Raw genomic sequence first — 14,106 nt, 5'->3', positions numbered from 1 at the left:
AGAATGAAAAGTTACCTTAATAATTAAGTTAACTCTAGATAGTTTGTGAATAATAAGGCAGGTTGTTGTATAATATGATAATGTAAGGAAATGTACGACATACTTTGCGATGTGTTATGAAGCAGTGCTATCAATAAAAACAGTTGACAAAACAAATGATTAAGTTTACTCTTTATTTTACTTTTCACCCATTTCAAAGTGTCACATTTACAAACAGTAGGCCCCGTTCTCCCAGTGGCCAATAGACACTGTGCGATAAGTATAACTGAAATATACAGCCATTTGTTTTAATGAGAGACATTTACAGTACAGAAAATGTTCCATATTATGAACATTTTTGCAGAACATTTTTCTGCACCTTACATTTCTCCTGTTTAAAAAAAAATTATTGTATGATTTTGTAATGTTGCCACATATGGCGAAAGGTATGTCCTGTGTTGCACGTACATACGACACAGGCTCTCTGTCACCCATACAAATATAGCCCATTCTTACGCACACATTTTCATACATCCCTAAAGACCACGCTCTCATTAACACATATGCAAAAACAACAATTGATGGACAGAATGCAGAACAATGTCATACATTCACCCCAGTACAGAGATCTGGGCCTAAATCCATCGTTTTTTTGCTAATGGCATATGGCAGCTCTGTCATAGTGCTCCTAGTTAAAGTATTTTGTTCAAACCATAGTATCTGGCTCCATGGACATTAGGCTTGAAGTCAATGCAGCTGGCCATGGGGGTGTCTGGTAACAATGCACCAGTTGTTAAGCCTTCTGTAACTCACAATCATTTTCACAGATCAGAAGTAGATCTCACTACAGAAAAGGTCGCGGACCCCAGTTCTAGCTAATCAAAATTGAAAAGTGAAAACATATGAAATGGCCAGGTCATACGTTCAAAAACGGGTTAAAACGGTGACTTGGAGAGCTTAAGTCCCACTGCTTTTGACAGAATCAAAACGTCAACTATGTTTTGAGAGCAAAATCTACTCATGTACAGAAAGTTATTTAGTAAATCGGTTAAGAGTTGGAAGCATAAATCCTTGATAAAGTATGTGTTGCAGCAGCACTGGAATGAATCTTGTTACCCTCCACCACAATTTGGCACTAAAAGGCTTCTACAATGTACTCGGCAAACATCGTCAATGACTTACATAGAAGGTGCACTAACAACAGTAACTAAATACCTACAGCAGGGACCATTGTGTGGAACCCGCTTACACTAAAGCTCAGGGAATTGCACACATTCTCCAGTTTTAAGGGAGATTTGAAAACATACAAACATGTTGTTAGACCATCCACATATATGGCACCAAAAATATCAATCAGATACAGTGTGTCTTGTAAATATCTCTATTTATAAGATCATTCATTTGCAGCAATGATATACATTGGTACTCTTTTCTGATTAAGGAGTCACCAAAGTTTTTAACCCCCATCCCAACTATGATGAACACAAACTTTGATGGTGAGACTGTTCCGCCATTGTATAATTCAACCATAGAGCTGTTTCATACTGAAGACAATCCTATATGAACCTAGAAGGTTTGGCCAACTAGAGAACAATTACACATAATGTTAATTTTCAAAAGAAATTGAGAAATTTGAAGTAGCTCTGTTTTAGTTCCATCATGACAGTCACATCCTGGACACAATACTAACAGTATGCAGACATGGAAGTGAGCTGGCATTATACTTCCATCAAAGGCATTGGAGTAGTTATTAATGGTGGTGCTGGGACTGACTATTGTTTCTTTGCCGACCCGCAATTATGGCATTGTCAACATTGAGGTTCTGTTGGGGATGCCGAGAACTGCTCCTTTGTTTGTGGAGGATGCCATGTAGTTGGTTTCCTCTTTTCCCAAGTGATAGGGTATACATGTAAGACCCGGGATTAACTTTAACGTTTGTTGGGAGAAGTTCTTGGTAATCCTGCAAATTGGTGGAATCTCTCTCAAATGTTAAATGCATGCAGGTAAAAACTCAATCATGTAAATTCTCTTTGAAAGCAAAACTATCTCATGTATGTCTGCTCGAGACCAATACAGTTCTGCAAACAGAAACATACTGATGCTTAATGAAATCCCATTTCTATTGTTACACACTCCACTTGCTCACTAAGCAAACGTGCTATGATCGCATGTTCAGCTGTGGTGAAACTCAAAGGGATCGAGGGCCCTATTACAGAAATTGCCCTGGGTGCGCAACTGGAAGGTGCACCCAGTTTGTGTGCCCCCAGGGCTCTTTGGAAATATAGAAGGGGTCGCAGATACTTGTGAGGCCCCTTCCGTAATACTGATAGCGCTGCATACATGTAGAGCCAGCGCCATCTCAAGTGGGCATTCCCTCATTTGCATGGAAGTGTGGCTCCATGCAAATGAGAAAATCTCTTTGCCTCTACACCCGCACCATATTATGGACATGTGCACAAAGGCAAAAAAGGTGTCAGGAGGCGCACTGAGAATGTGCCACAAAAAGGTGGCGCACTCTCAGTGTGTTTCCTGAGGCCAGTCCTCAGGGGGTCCCATGAACATCCCAGACATCCCCTTGCTGGAGGGGGCAGTAAGTCACATCACCTGCCTGCAAGGGGATCTTTAATCCCTCTTGAAAGTGCTGACGAGTGCCACCTGCACTGTGAAACGAGGAGTGGCGTTAAAGAAGCTGCTCCGTAGTTCACTTGAATGCGCTGCCCCACCCCCCCAGGGCAGCACAAGTCTGCAGCTACCATGAGGGGCAGCTCATTCAACATAATAGGGCTCACTCTCCCTGTTTATGCACAGTGTACCAGTTTGAAGGTGCACCGTGGCACAAACAGGAAAAGTGTGCCCTCTTCATAATACGTTCCCAGATCCTGCCACATGTACTAACAAACATACACTTTGTTTTAAAGTTATTATCATTGTATGCTGATCTACGAATCGGAAAATAACATTTACCGTACATACACTGAAGCCTTTAGAATGAAGTGTTTGTTACCTCAGCTTCCCTGCTACACAGATGTAATATATTTTAGATTACACACATTTTGTAAAAGATATGCTGAAAAAGCAGGCAGGTAATGGCAAGTAAGACCCGTGACATAATTGTAAAGAAGAGTAGTAATGTAAATAGGAGTTATAAGGTCTAAACGATTAATACATAACCCACTAAAGATTCTGCACAATCTCGTCAACTTTTTGAGCTACATTTTTTAATCATTCATGAAGCCATTATAAACATTTGTGGGTGTGTGTTATTTGAACTGGCAACATAATTTATATAACACAAACGCTTATAAATTAGAATGACTTTAACTGACAGGCACGGTAATACCCGTATAATGATGTTCATTTTAAAGCATTGTGAACATTAGTTTCAGGCTAGGTAAACCTAAACTTTGATGCAAAAAACAATGCAACAGGTTGTACTTGAGCCTCCGAGAACAAAAATGCCAGATGTTTAAATTGCAGGATATGCTAAAGCAGGAAATGTGCATACAAGGAAATTAAACTGCCTCCAGCTAAGATGGCTGATTAACTCACAATAAGACAAAGATCTATACTGGCTGTCTACAAAAGCAAGTAAGATATGAAGGAAGACGTAGCACTGCTACTTTAGAATCGGGTGCTCTACAGCAACTCTAAACAATACATTAATAAAAGCTATTATCTAAATATTACGTTCATGTTATGCTTTGGAAAGCACAAAAGCAGTGCATATTTGTGAGAAAATGGGTTTCTGTTGTGCCCCCCCCGAAACACTTTTTGCACAGCTTTTGATTTAACTGTGACTGTAGAGTACTGGGTCCTTGCTGTCCAGGTTCCCAGTACCAGTGTTCTTTCCCTAACAACATGTCCACACTTGGTATTTCTGCCCTCCTGTAAGTCCCTAGTAGTGGTACCCTGGGTACCTAGCGCTTGGAGGCTGAAGAGGTCTCCATGGACCACCTCACTGGGACAATTCCACTGCCCCTGCAGCTGGCATGTCCCTGTGAGGTGAAAAAAATGACCAAGTCGATATGGCACACTGGCTGTGTGCCATGCCAGCTATCATTGCCTAAGATATAGGTAAGTTACCCCTCTAGCAGGCCTTACCAACCCCGAGGCAGGGTGCACTATATTCCAGTTGTGAGCATATTTGCATGAGGAGATATGCCCCTACAGTATTAGGGTATATTTCTTAATATTGTAAATGCCAGGGAATCCACAAAGAATACATGGGCTGGGAACTTGGCAACTCGAGTTCACAGCACCATGATGGCTTCACTGAATCTAGGAGTGCTTGGTACCAAACAGCTCTGTGCAATAAATCTACACTGATGCCAGTGTGAGATTTATTATAATATGTACTTAGAGGGCACTTCAGAGTATGCCCCCTGAAAACCTACCAACCCTGCAGTAGGCACTGACTGGCTTAAGGCATCCTGCCACACACAGACATGTTTCTGGACCTCTGTGTGGGGAGCCTCTGCTCTCTGGGACCAGAAACAATGCACATCCTGGGCAGAGGTGTCTAACCTCCACCCCCAGGATTGGCCAGTTTTCGAAGGAGAAGTTTCAGAAGCCTGCTGCTTTTGTAATGTGAGACCCAGCCTCTGCAGCTAGCAGCTGATGGCAGCCCCCGGTTTACACGCCCACTTTGGGCGGGAAGACCTACGGGGAAACTTAGAAAGGCTAGGAGGTGTGCCCACCTTTGCCAACCCCACTCCTGTGGTGGAGGAGGCGAAGTTAAGCACACTTTTCAGTCTCCTCCATCTTGAAGATGAGGGGACCCCTCCAATGAGGGCTAGGTCTATGCCCCTTCCCATAGGTGGGTGGCATAATTGAGGGTGTAGTCACCCCCAGGTAAGGTGCCCCTACCTGCTAATCCCCTAGCACGCCCCTAAATTTAGCATTTAGGTGGCTCCACCAGACCTTGAAACTAGATCTGCTATGACCTAAGAAGCAAGAAGACGACACTGCAGAGAAGACTGAAGACAAAGAATGCCTTGGCCCCAGCCCTACCGGCCTGTCTTTAGCTTCTCAGTATTTACCTTATTGCGAAGATCTTGACCTTAAAATATAGTACAAACAACGCATAATTTTCTAAAATGGGTCTGGATCTCCTTCTTGAGCCGTGTGTCCACTATTGTGCAATAAATGTCTTACACTCCTCTGTGTTAGGCCTAAGGCTACTCACCCTCACTACCACTAATAGAGCACTTTGGGTTTTACATTGAGCCCTGTACACTTTTGGGGAAACCCTGGACTCGGTATAACCACCTATTGGTGATACCATACACAATGCCAGCTTCCTACATATTTCCTTTCCCACTCAAGCAAAAGGCAAGTGATCTGGCTAGTCCACACAAAACAGACACATTTACAGAGGATTACTTAGGGATTCTTTGCTTCTATCTTTGTACAGCACCTTTGCTCCAGAGCAAATACATATGTTTTGCAACCTAGATAACAGTATTTACATCAACAATTGGGTTGTAAGCTACAGGGTGCCCAGGAAAACGATTTAAATACTAGTCCCAAAATACAGTGCGTCAGCAAGTGTTTTGAGCAAGTCAGACATCTCCAATAGTTTTTTAAAGGTCATCTATGCTCCACACCAACCCCCAAGAAATTATTTTCGAAAATGGGACAAGTTTATTAATTTCCCAGAACAATTTTCCAAAAATATTACCTAAAAAGGTTTGGTTATAAAGATCCCTTTTAAACAAAAATAAAAGAAACTCATAAAACAGAATGGGTGGAACACAGAGGAGCAATATTTTACTGCACTGGCATATCATTACATTCTCTGTGAGAGAATTTGTTGCTGCTCCTTCAGGCTGCTTTTAAGGCTGGCTGGGCCAATGATCCCCTGCCATGCTCAGCCCTGATAGCAATCTCTTGATCCTCACGCAGGGGCGGCTCCTCCGCTTGAGCGGCGGAGCGTTGCCCCACTTAATATCCCCTAAAGCCCCAGAGATGAAATATAAATGGTAATTTATTACAATTTTATTTGTCATCGTCCCGAGCCAAGCATCAGGGCGGGGAGGCTGCTGATTGACAGCAGCAAGGAGGAGGGTGGACTGTCTAATGCATTGTTTAATGTGTGCATGTCGTTTTGGCCAGCCGTCTTGAGACAGCCAGCTACACATATGCACTTTAAACATCTCTAACCCAGCTGTATTAAGACAGCTATGTTAGAGAAAGCCAAAGCCTCCAGAGCGCTGTAGAGAGCCGAGAGAGGCCGCTCCCACCAGTCCTAGCACTGCTCTCATGCTGGTGAGAGCAGCGCTAGGATTGGTGAAGGGAGTTGCAGTATCCTGTTCCTGTGAGTGTCGGCAAAAGAAGAGCTCCGGAGCGAAGGACGTTGTGTTTGGTAAGTCTTTATATTAATTTTGCGCGCGTGCCCACCACACTCCCCACCCTCTCTCCCCCAACCTCCCCCCCACTGATGCCATATGCCACTGGCCCTCAGCCCATCAGGGGTTTTCACCATGCCCCAAAGAGCCCAGCTGGCAGGTTTCATCATCCGCAGTGGCACAAAATAAAGCAAGACTACAAGGGATACAATAGTCTGAATACCCACATTGACAAGTGACATCTAATTAAGCACCGTCTTACCCGTAAGAAAAGGAATCATTCGATCTCCACCTTGAAATAACAGAAGCTGCCAGTCCTGCTAAGAGGGCCGTGCAGTCGAAAAACATATGAAAGGAATCCGATATTAAGCCTAAACTGAAAAACAGATAAAATACACAACATCAGCACTTCAGCCGTGAAAACATTTGGGTAAGCACTTCATCAATAATAACATAAACAGGATAAGGGATAATGGAAAAAAAATAATCACACAATACATCTGTTAATAAAGAACATTTGCACCAGAGTGGAACAAATTCTGGTCGTGATGACCTCCTTCTACAAGACCACTCGGTCTACACACAGGTTCGCTTCAAGAGTGCAGTATTCAAACCCGCCCTTCAACGTGTTGCCCTATCAGTGATAAATAGCTTCCTCATCATTCCCTTATTACACATAAGTAGCTTTATCATCGTTAGGGTGTATTTGGTATGTTTCGTTGTTTTCTCCCTCCAGGAATCATCAGTTTCCTATTTGCTCCCAGTAATCACTATTTTCCATACTCCCACCCTATATTACAAGGCTATTCCATCTTTGTTTACCCATAATATTTCTTCGTCCTTTTAATTATTATTAATCAGCCTTTTTTCCTCACACAATTTATCAGTATCCTCGCTCTTCGTTTCTATGCCTCTTAAGAACTATAAACTGCTGGCCTCCACTGTGTGCAGAATGTTAGTTTAATTCCTTCAGATCCGAAAAGACTGGGGTACACCCAAAAATAATTGATTTAATTGCAGCAAACAGTTCACATAGGTTGCATGCACTCCTTTGGGCTTATGCAGGTTGTAAAGCAGGTTCATTGGTTACTTATTTCAAAACGAGGCGGAACAGGAAGCTCCCAGCTGTAATATTATCAGGTCTCTAACACTGATCTATAACAAAATACAGAGTAATGGTTCTTTACCTTGTTGCGTGCCCCTCTGCCTCCATGTTTTCATTCACACCTATGTCTGATCCTATCTCCTGCCCAACATCAATGCTTTCCTGCAGACAAACCTCCTTTTCAGGTCTGCCTTCACCTGCTCTATAATTCCAGGTCGTCTTGCATGCTCAAGTGATATCTCTGCATACAAGGGAACCCTGAAATTCATGCAAACAGTAATGAAGGCCTCAGTCAATCATTTCAGGCGTAAAGCAATCATAAGTGACAAGATAGCCAGAGTATGCCCAGATCATAAGATCCATATACAGGTTGCACGGCTTCTGCAAGAGGAGGCTTCTTTCCCACAGGACTCAATGAATGCATCCTTCCAATACTGGTGAAGGTCAGATAGCATAGGAGATCCAAAAAGTGGCCCTTGCTTCCAGCGTCCGTTTTGAACTTGAAATCTTTATTTCAATCTTGTCCTAAAGGAGCTGCAACCAGTTCTGCTCCCTTCACCAGGCTACCGCCACTAGGCACTGTGACAGATAAAGAGTGCAGTTTTAGGGACTGACAGAGTGTAGCCAGCACACTAGTGACACTGAATAGGTTTAATATGGATGGCGTCCCCAAGATCTACCATAATTTGAATAATTACAGGAAGAATACTTAATACTGTGGAAATGGCACGAGGCAAACAAGTGAGAAAGGGAAGCTCCTGATTGTCTCTTACAAGGATGCAATTCGCAGATCTCAAGAATTTGCCATACCTGTAAAACATCATAGAAACTAAGGAAGTAACAAAAAACTATTTTGAGGGACATTGCAAATCTGCTGGGGATAGGGCCGACAGGTTAATAAAATCGGATTTCTCCAATAGTATTTATTAAAGAATAAATCATGCTTTTCTATCTGCTAACTATCCCATAACATTTCAATAAAATTAGAGCACTCTCAGATTTTATATGTCAGCCTTTGTCTCTTACATTTATTAAAATATCCATGTGGCTAAGCGTCTTCCCCAGGACTGTGAAATCTGTCATATCCCAATAGGTCACTCTAGGAAGCTCACTCAAACTTGACCTCTATTTCAACTCAGGCCACCCAGGAACATCAGACCCTTCATCCCCAAACATGACTTCAAAGTCACAGCATGGGACTGGTGATGCATTGCACAGAATTCGGGAACTTTCTGATGGCCTGTAAACTCTCTTAAAGCCATCCTCCTCTCTGCAGCCAGGCCGATCATTTGCACAAGAAAATAAAACAAAACTGATCCCTTTCTAAACTCCCTTATGTGACTAACACTTGATCTCGCTCCACTTATTGTATTACATACAAAGATACACCTTTATTCCCCCCACCCACCTACCCACTCCACGTCACACAAAAACTGGAAATTTAAAGTGAATATCGAAACCTAAGAAGCAGTGATCAACCTGTTCTCAAAATAATCTTGTTATAAAAATGTCCATGATCAAGTACACATTTTTAGAGAATGGACCATATAACATTCGTGCTCTCATTGCAAATCTTTTAAGCCAAACTAAAAAACTATTGAACCTGCTCAGAAATCCCTCACTTTGTTCATGCCTGTTGACGTCAGGGTTGGATGCAGGGGGTGTGGGAGTAGTGTGCACAAATTAAGAAGAGATGATGACCGACTGGAGATACGGTTAGTCACACCTTTCCTGCTGATACCTGAGCATCTCTTTTGATCTTAAAATTCATAAACTCCAAGGTTAGTTTTTCATTTCATTCAGCAGAAAATCACTCTTTTATTCTATATGACATACCCCTTGCTTTTCCAGGGGAGGTAGTGGACCTCCAACATGGAACACAGCATTCTAAATCATGTCAAGCACAATCTTCCATCTTGGTGAACAGATCATATGTAGCTGAAGCGGCTGAGGGTCGAGTGTCGGTCCAGTTCACAGTAATAAGACACACAGTCTTCTGGTGTCGACAGAGATAATCTCACATAATTACACTGGGAGATCCGCATAGCTTGCTCTGCCCCTCTCTGTCCTGTCTCTCACCCTTCAGTGGTTTGTGGTAGTTGTTTTCACACTCCCTAGCATTCAGAGCTCCAACTCAGCAGACGGTGCTTGCAATTCATATGTACATTTAAGAGGTTGACATTCACCATATGCACCTTTGGATACTGGCAAAGAAGCCAATGAAAAATTGCAATTCATGTAAAAGACACTGATGTTAAACCAGGCACAATTTGCAAGCCTTTCTTTGTGGTGAGGTGCATCCGCTATGCAGATATCATGGCTGGTTATTAACAACACCCCTTTAATTTAATTTTCTTGTGCACGTTTAAAAAAACAGCAGGAACACGTAATTTGTCAAATGTGAATAAAGTACAGCTGTTCACTACCACTTGTCAATCTACAGAGATCCATGGCTGGATGTCCTACCAGCCTCACAAGATCAAGCGTCACATGGGAGCATAGCACTTGAAAAGACTGAATCTAGAGGTGTTAAACATGCCCTGGATCTGTGTTTAGGAACCATCGAGGTGGCTTGATGATTGCATTCAATAAACCCTTAATGGGTTATTACTTGGTTGCGTACAGCATTTCAACTGCAGATTTGATAGGCACTGCTTATTTACTATGCACTAAACTAGAAAAGGTTCTTTAGCATTGTTCTATTATTCTATAGGTCATTGTTTCACTTCTTCATATGCAATCGTGACTGCCTGTCAACAGCAGGCACCAGAGAATGACTTTGTCCTTCCATAACATTATGGCATACAAAGTTTGTTGCAAGCATCATCCTACTTAGCCAAAAGCATGAGAGCCCCATTCTCTTTTCAGAGCAGAAGCAAGGCTCAGCCATCATCTTTGTTCTTGTCTGTGCACATGCAGTTAGGAACTATGATGCTCCTTTCAAGAACGAGCATTGGAGGTACCAAACCCAGAGTAGTAAACAGAGAACTGCAGATGTGAGTGTAGAATATGTGATGAGCAAGTGATAAAGAGCTGGTTCTGAAAGTGCTGATCCATGAAGCACTTGGGCATCTCTTCGATATGGCAGCAGCACTCCAAATTATACCTTTCTTGGGCTCACCTGTTACTCCAGATGCCATAAAGCAGCTCCACAAAAGCAAAAGAGAGGTTGAGGCACAGGAAGAAGAACAAGTTCCGCGACGTAGTATCTGAGAGAATGGATCTGAAAAAAATCATAAAGACCATTGTCAGTATACACATCAGTATACAGATAAGTAGAAGATCAGTCCAGGAATTTTGGGGCACTGCATCTAAACAAGGGAAAATGAGCAGAGATTAAATGTGTTAGAAAGTGGGGTGGTTCGTAATTTGGGGAATGAACAATGCTTGTGTAGGGAACAACACCGTTTATAGATGAAGAGGGGCTCACACTTGGTTCCTTGCAAGGACCTCCTGTGACTGGCCCCTTCTAGTTTTTTTCCTTGGTCCCCAAAGTCCCCCCTGTACTTTTTGCTTTATAACAACATTTGAGAGCCCTCCCAAATTGCAGATTGGTTTGGGCCCTGAGAATTACCCTTTTTGTCTCCTCATTCTGAACCCTAAGGTGTAGTCACCCTTAACCCCTGGAATCGAGCCCAAACCAGTGGAAGCCGGATTATAGTTTTTGAGTTGCCTGGGTGCTACCAATGAGAGTTTCTACTGGCTTCCCTGAGGAAAGGTAAGTGTAGAGGTGTGGAAACGTGTAATATTTAACATTAGCATAAGCAACATCCATTTTGGCTGTGGTGTCCATTTAGTTTCCTTCGTAATTCTTTCGTACTCTGCTGTTTGCCTTTTCACTCTGCTTGTGCCATCTATTTTAGTTGACCTTCTGACATGGCTAAGCAATGTACGAGCTGGGGGTTTGTAGCTGCCAGTGCACCTGGTCTTAGATGTTATCTGTTGACTGTTTAACTCTGCCATAAGCATTCCTGCTCCCCCTCCCTATTTGCTGACCAAGTGGTTATCCATCTGCCCTTGTATGCTGATAGCTATTTCTAAACTTGTTCCTTCCATTTTTGTCCACATGCTTACATTGCAGAAAAAGAGTATATAAGGACGATGGTCTGTGAGTTCAAGTGTACTACCTCCTGCAGCACTTGAGTGTTGTGTGGACATGGTCCCACTCATGAGTGATTAATAAACTTGTTATTTTAATTTCAACTCCAGTGCCAATCTCTTTTTGTTAGTCTTTGGAACCCGTGGACGAGAGGGTTACCCTGCACCAGTGTACCCCTAAAAAGGTACATTTCCATAGAGGCTTAGGGCAAAAGATGCGTCACTTATGGGTGTTTTGTATTAAATGTAAGACAGAGCTGTGGAATATCTATAGACTGACACCCATGACTTATTGTTTGGAATGAGGGGCAAAATGTTTTCATGTTTACTTTATCCAATGGACAAGCAGCCCCCACTCCCTGAAGCAAAAACCCTTTGGATGCCAGTTTACAGTACGGATCTGTGAAAAGATTGTCTGTACTAAAGCAAGATGTATATTTTTATGTGTATATAGTTTAAGCATGTATGTAGTATTCATTAATGCAAAGCTTTCCCTATTAGTGACACCACTGTAAGGAAATGCTGCGAGTTACGATTGCATTGTTGACAGGGTTGCAATTCAAAAATCTGTAAACACTTGCCAAACTTATGCTCTCATAGTGTTGCCTGATTACATTCAGGAGCCCAAAAAGAAAGTCTGGCTTTTTTTGTTTTTTTAAAGAAAATGTACACAAAAAAAATCAAACATGAAAAAAGGGATTTGCTAAAAAGTTGTGGAAATTTAGATACCATTTCTCGAAGGCATCTTTTAGTAAAATGGTTGATGCATGCCCATATATTGAAACAAACTGAGGGAGAATCAGTGTAAAAACATTACAGTCACTATGAAAATAATTTAGGCAACCAATTCTTAAAGAAGGACACACAAGTGCACTCTCGGCTATATGTCCTCGTATTCATGCAGATGTGTGACTTTCAGAATTTGCAAACGTTTACAGAAGTATGCCCGGAAACCATACTCCTATCAAACTTTTGTGAATTCCATTTTCGAGCCAAAACCCTTGGGTGAATGTGTGCTTTATAAATACCTGGTATGTTATATTTTTGTTTATGGAAACTTCTGGTGAGCGAATGCAAATTCACTTTTTCTACGCCCCTTTTTTTCCTCCACCCTTGAAATGGCTGTACACGTATGCCTGCCAAGAGTTTACCTTCAACCTGTACCAAGTGTGGGAAGAAATTGGAGAAGAGTTTCTGAATACGCTCCAACATGCAATTTAGTAGATGTGCACAGAATCACAGGACATTCCAAACCTGGAACCACCGCTTTCCACCTACTTCTAACCCCTGTACATAGATTTGCAGAAATGTGGGAACATCAGCCTTGCGCCAATTCAAGTCCTGCCTGATGTAACACGAGCATAATCAGAGAGGCTGTTATCATAGCTTTGATATAATGAGAAAGCTGCCATAACTTGTCATTCGCTGCATGGCACCAAAAGGGACAAGTAGATTTTGTTTTTGTATATATACAGCAGGTTGATTTACGAAAGATTGTGCCCCTTGGCAAGTAGACATTTTATAAAATTCCACACCCCTGCTGGGTTTGCTACTGTTGCATATAGTCAATGCTACCGTTATCCTTCGTGAACTTTCATAATTATGAAAAATGATGAAGGACTTACTGAACATTGCCACCGTACCTAAGGTGGCGCTACATGTAAATGTACGGTAACATTCATCATATTACAAGAATATTTGCAAGTTGGTGGACACCCAATGTCCGTAGAGGAGAGTCTCATCTCCCCCACTTCTGTCTGTTCTTTCTTTGTGTCAGTTTCACTGAAAAGAAGGCCCTTCAGGGCCCACCTAAGCCATGCACTGCAGCAATGGCTCTTGGTGTCCCACAAAATTCTCTGAAGAGGGGAAAGTGGAGCTAGCTGACTCACTCGAACTTCGAATTCATAAGGGTGCATTGGACACAGACTGGTAGTGGGCATCTACCCAACTACTTTTTCTTGGACAAAAAAGCTAAAGCTCCCCAACACATCACTAATCCTGGATACTGAAGTGCATCAACAGTGAGAGGCTGGTGTGCTTCCTTCCTACTTTGGAAACTCCAGTGAGTCCTGAGAGCATGCGGATACCTCTCACCACACAAGGTGATCAGTTCATGATTTGCCAACTGCAGATGTTTGGGAACATCCAGAAAGCCTCTTGAGTCTTTAACCAAAGACTAACGTAGGGCAGTTCGAAAGAGCGGCTGCTGCAAGTGCAGGTGAGACAGCATCCCTCTCTGCACCAACTTTTATTATTTTTGTTCCACTTCTTAATTGCTCCCTTTGGCACGCCAAGTGAAGTGATCTAGGACCTGGTTACCTACCCAGGTAGTTGGCTGAAGGAGCTTTTGTGGTTCACTATGTCCTCCGTCTTGTCAGCAAAAAAGGGGCTGGGCCAACTGAAAGTCGTACAAAAGGTGCCCCGCCCCCGATCAGTAGTCTAATTCTGTGAATAACACGGTTTTGAATATGGTAAATGAGGTCATTAATTAGCAATGTGTTCCTACCTATTTTCTAATAAAATGATATAAACTGTATAATTAAAAGTACTTGTGCAATTTATTTGTAAAAGACGGTC

The 14,106-nt window shown here is 42.4% G+C and overlaps 1 protein-coding gene across 1 annotated transcript in view; it reads right to left on the bottom strand.

The window, feature by feature from the left end:
- Positions 1–14,106, bottom strand: part of SLC30A7 (solute carrier family 30 member 7) — a 225,300-nt gene that overhangs the window by 180,998 nt on the left and 30,196 nt on the right. Inside the window, exons 2-3 of the mRNA XM_085601904.1 lie at positions 10,553–10,654; positions 6,589–6,702 (exon numbers count right to left, since the gene is read on the bottom strand). Coding sequence (XP_085458030.1) covers positions 6,589–6,702; positions 10,553–10,654 — 216 coding nt within the window. The remainder of the gene's footprint in view (positions 1–6,588; positions 6,703–10,552; positions 10,655–14,106) is intronic.

The sequence above is a fragment of the Triturus cristatus genome, chromosome 4_2, assembly GCF_964204655.1.
Source record: "Triturus cristatus chromosome 4_2, aTriCri1.1, whole genome shotgun sequence".
NCBI classification, from domain to species: domain Eukaryota; kingdom Metazoa; phylum Chordata; class Amphibia; order Caudata; family Salamandridae; genus Triturus; species Triturus cristatus.
This window is presented reverse-complemented; position numbering and strand designations above follow the sequence as displayed.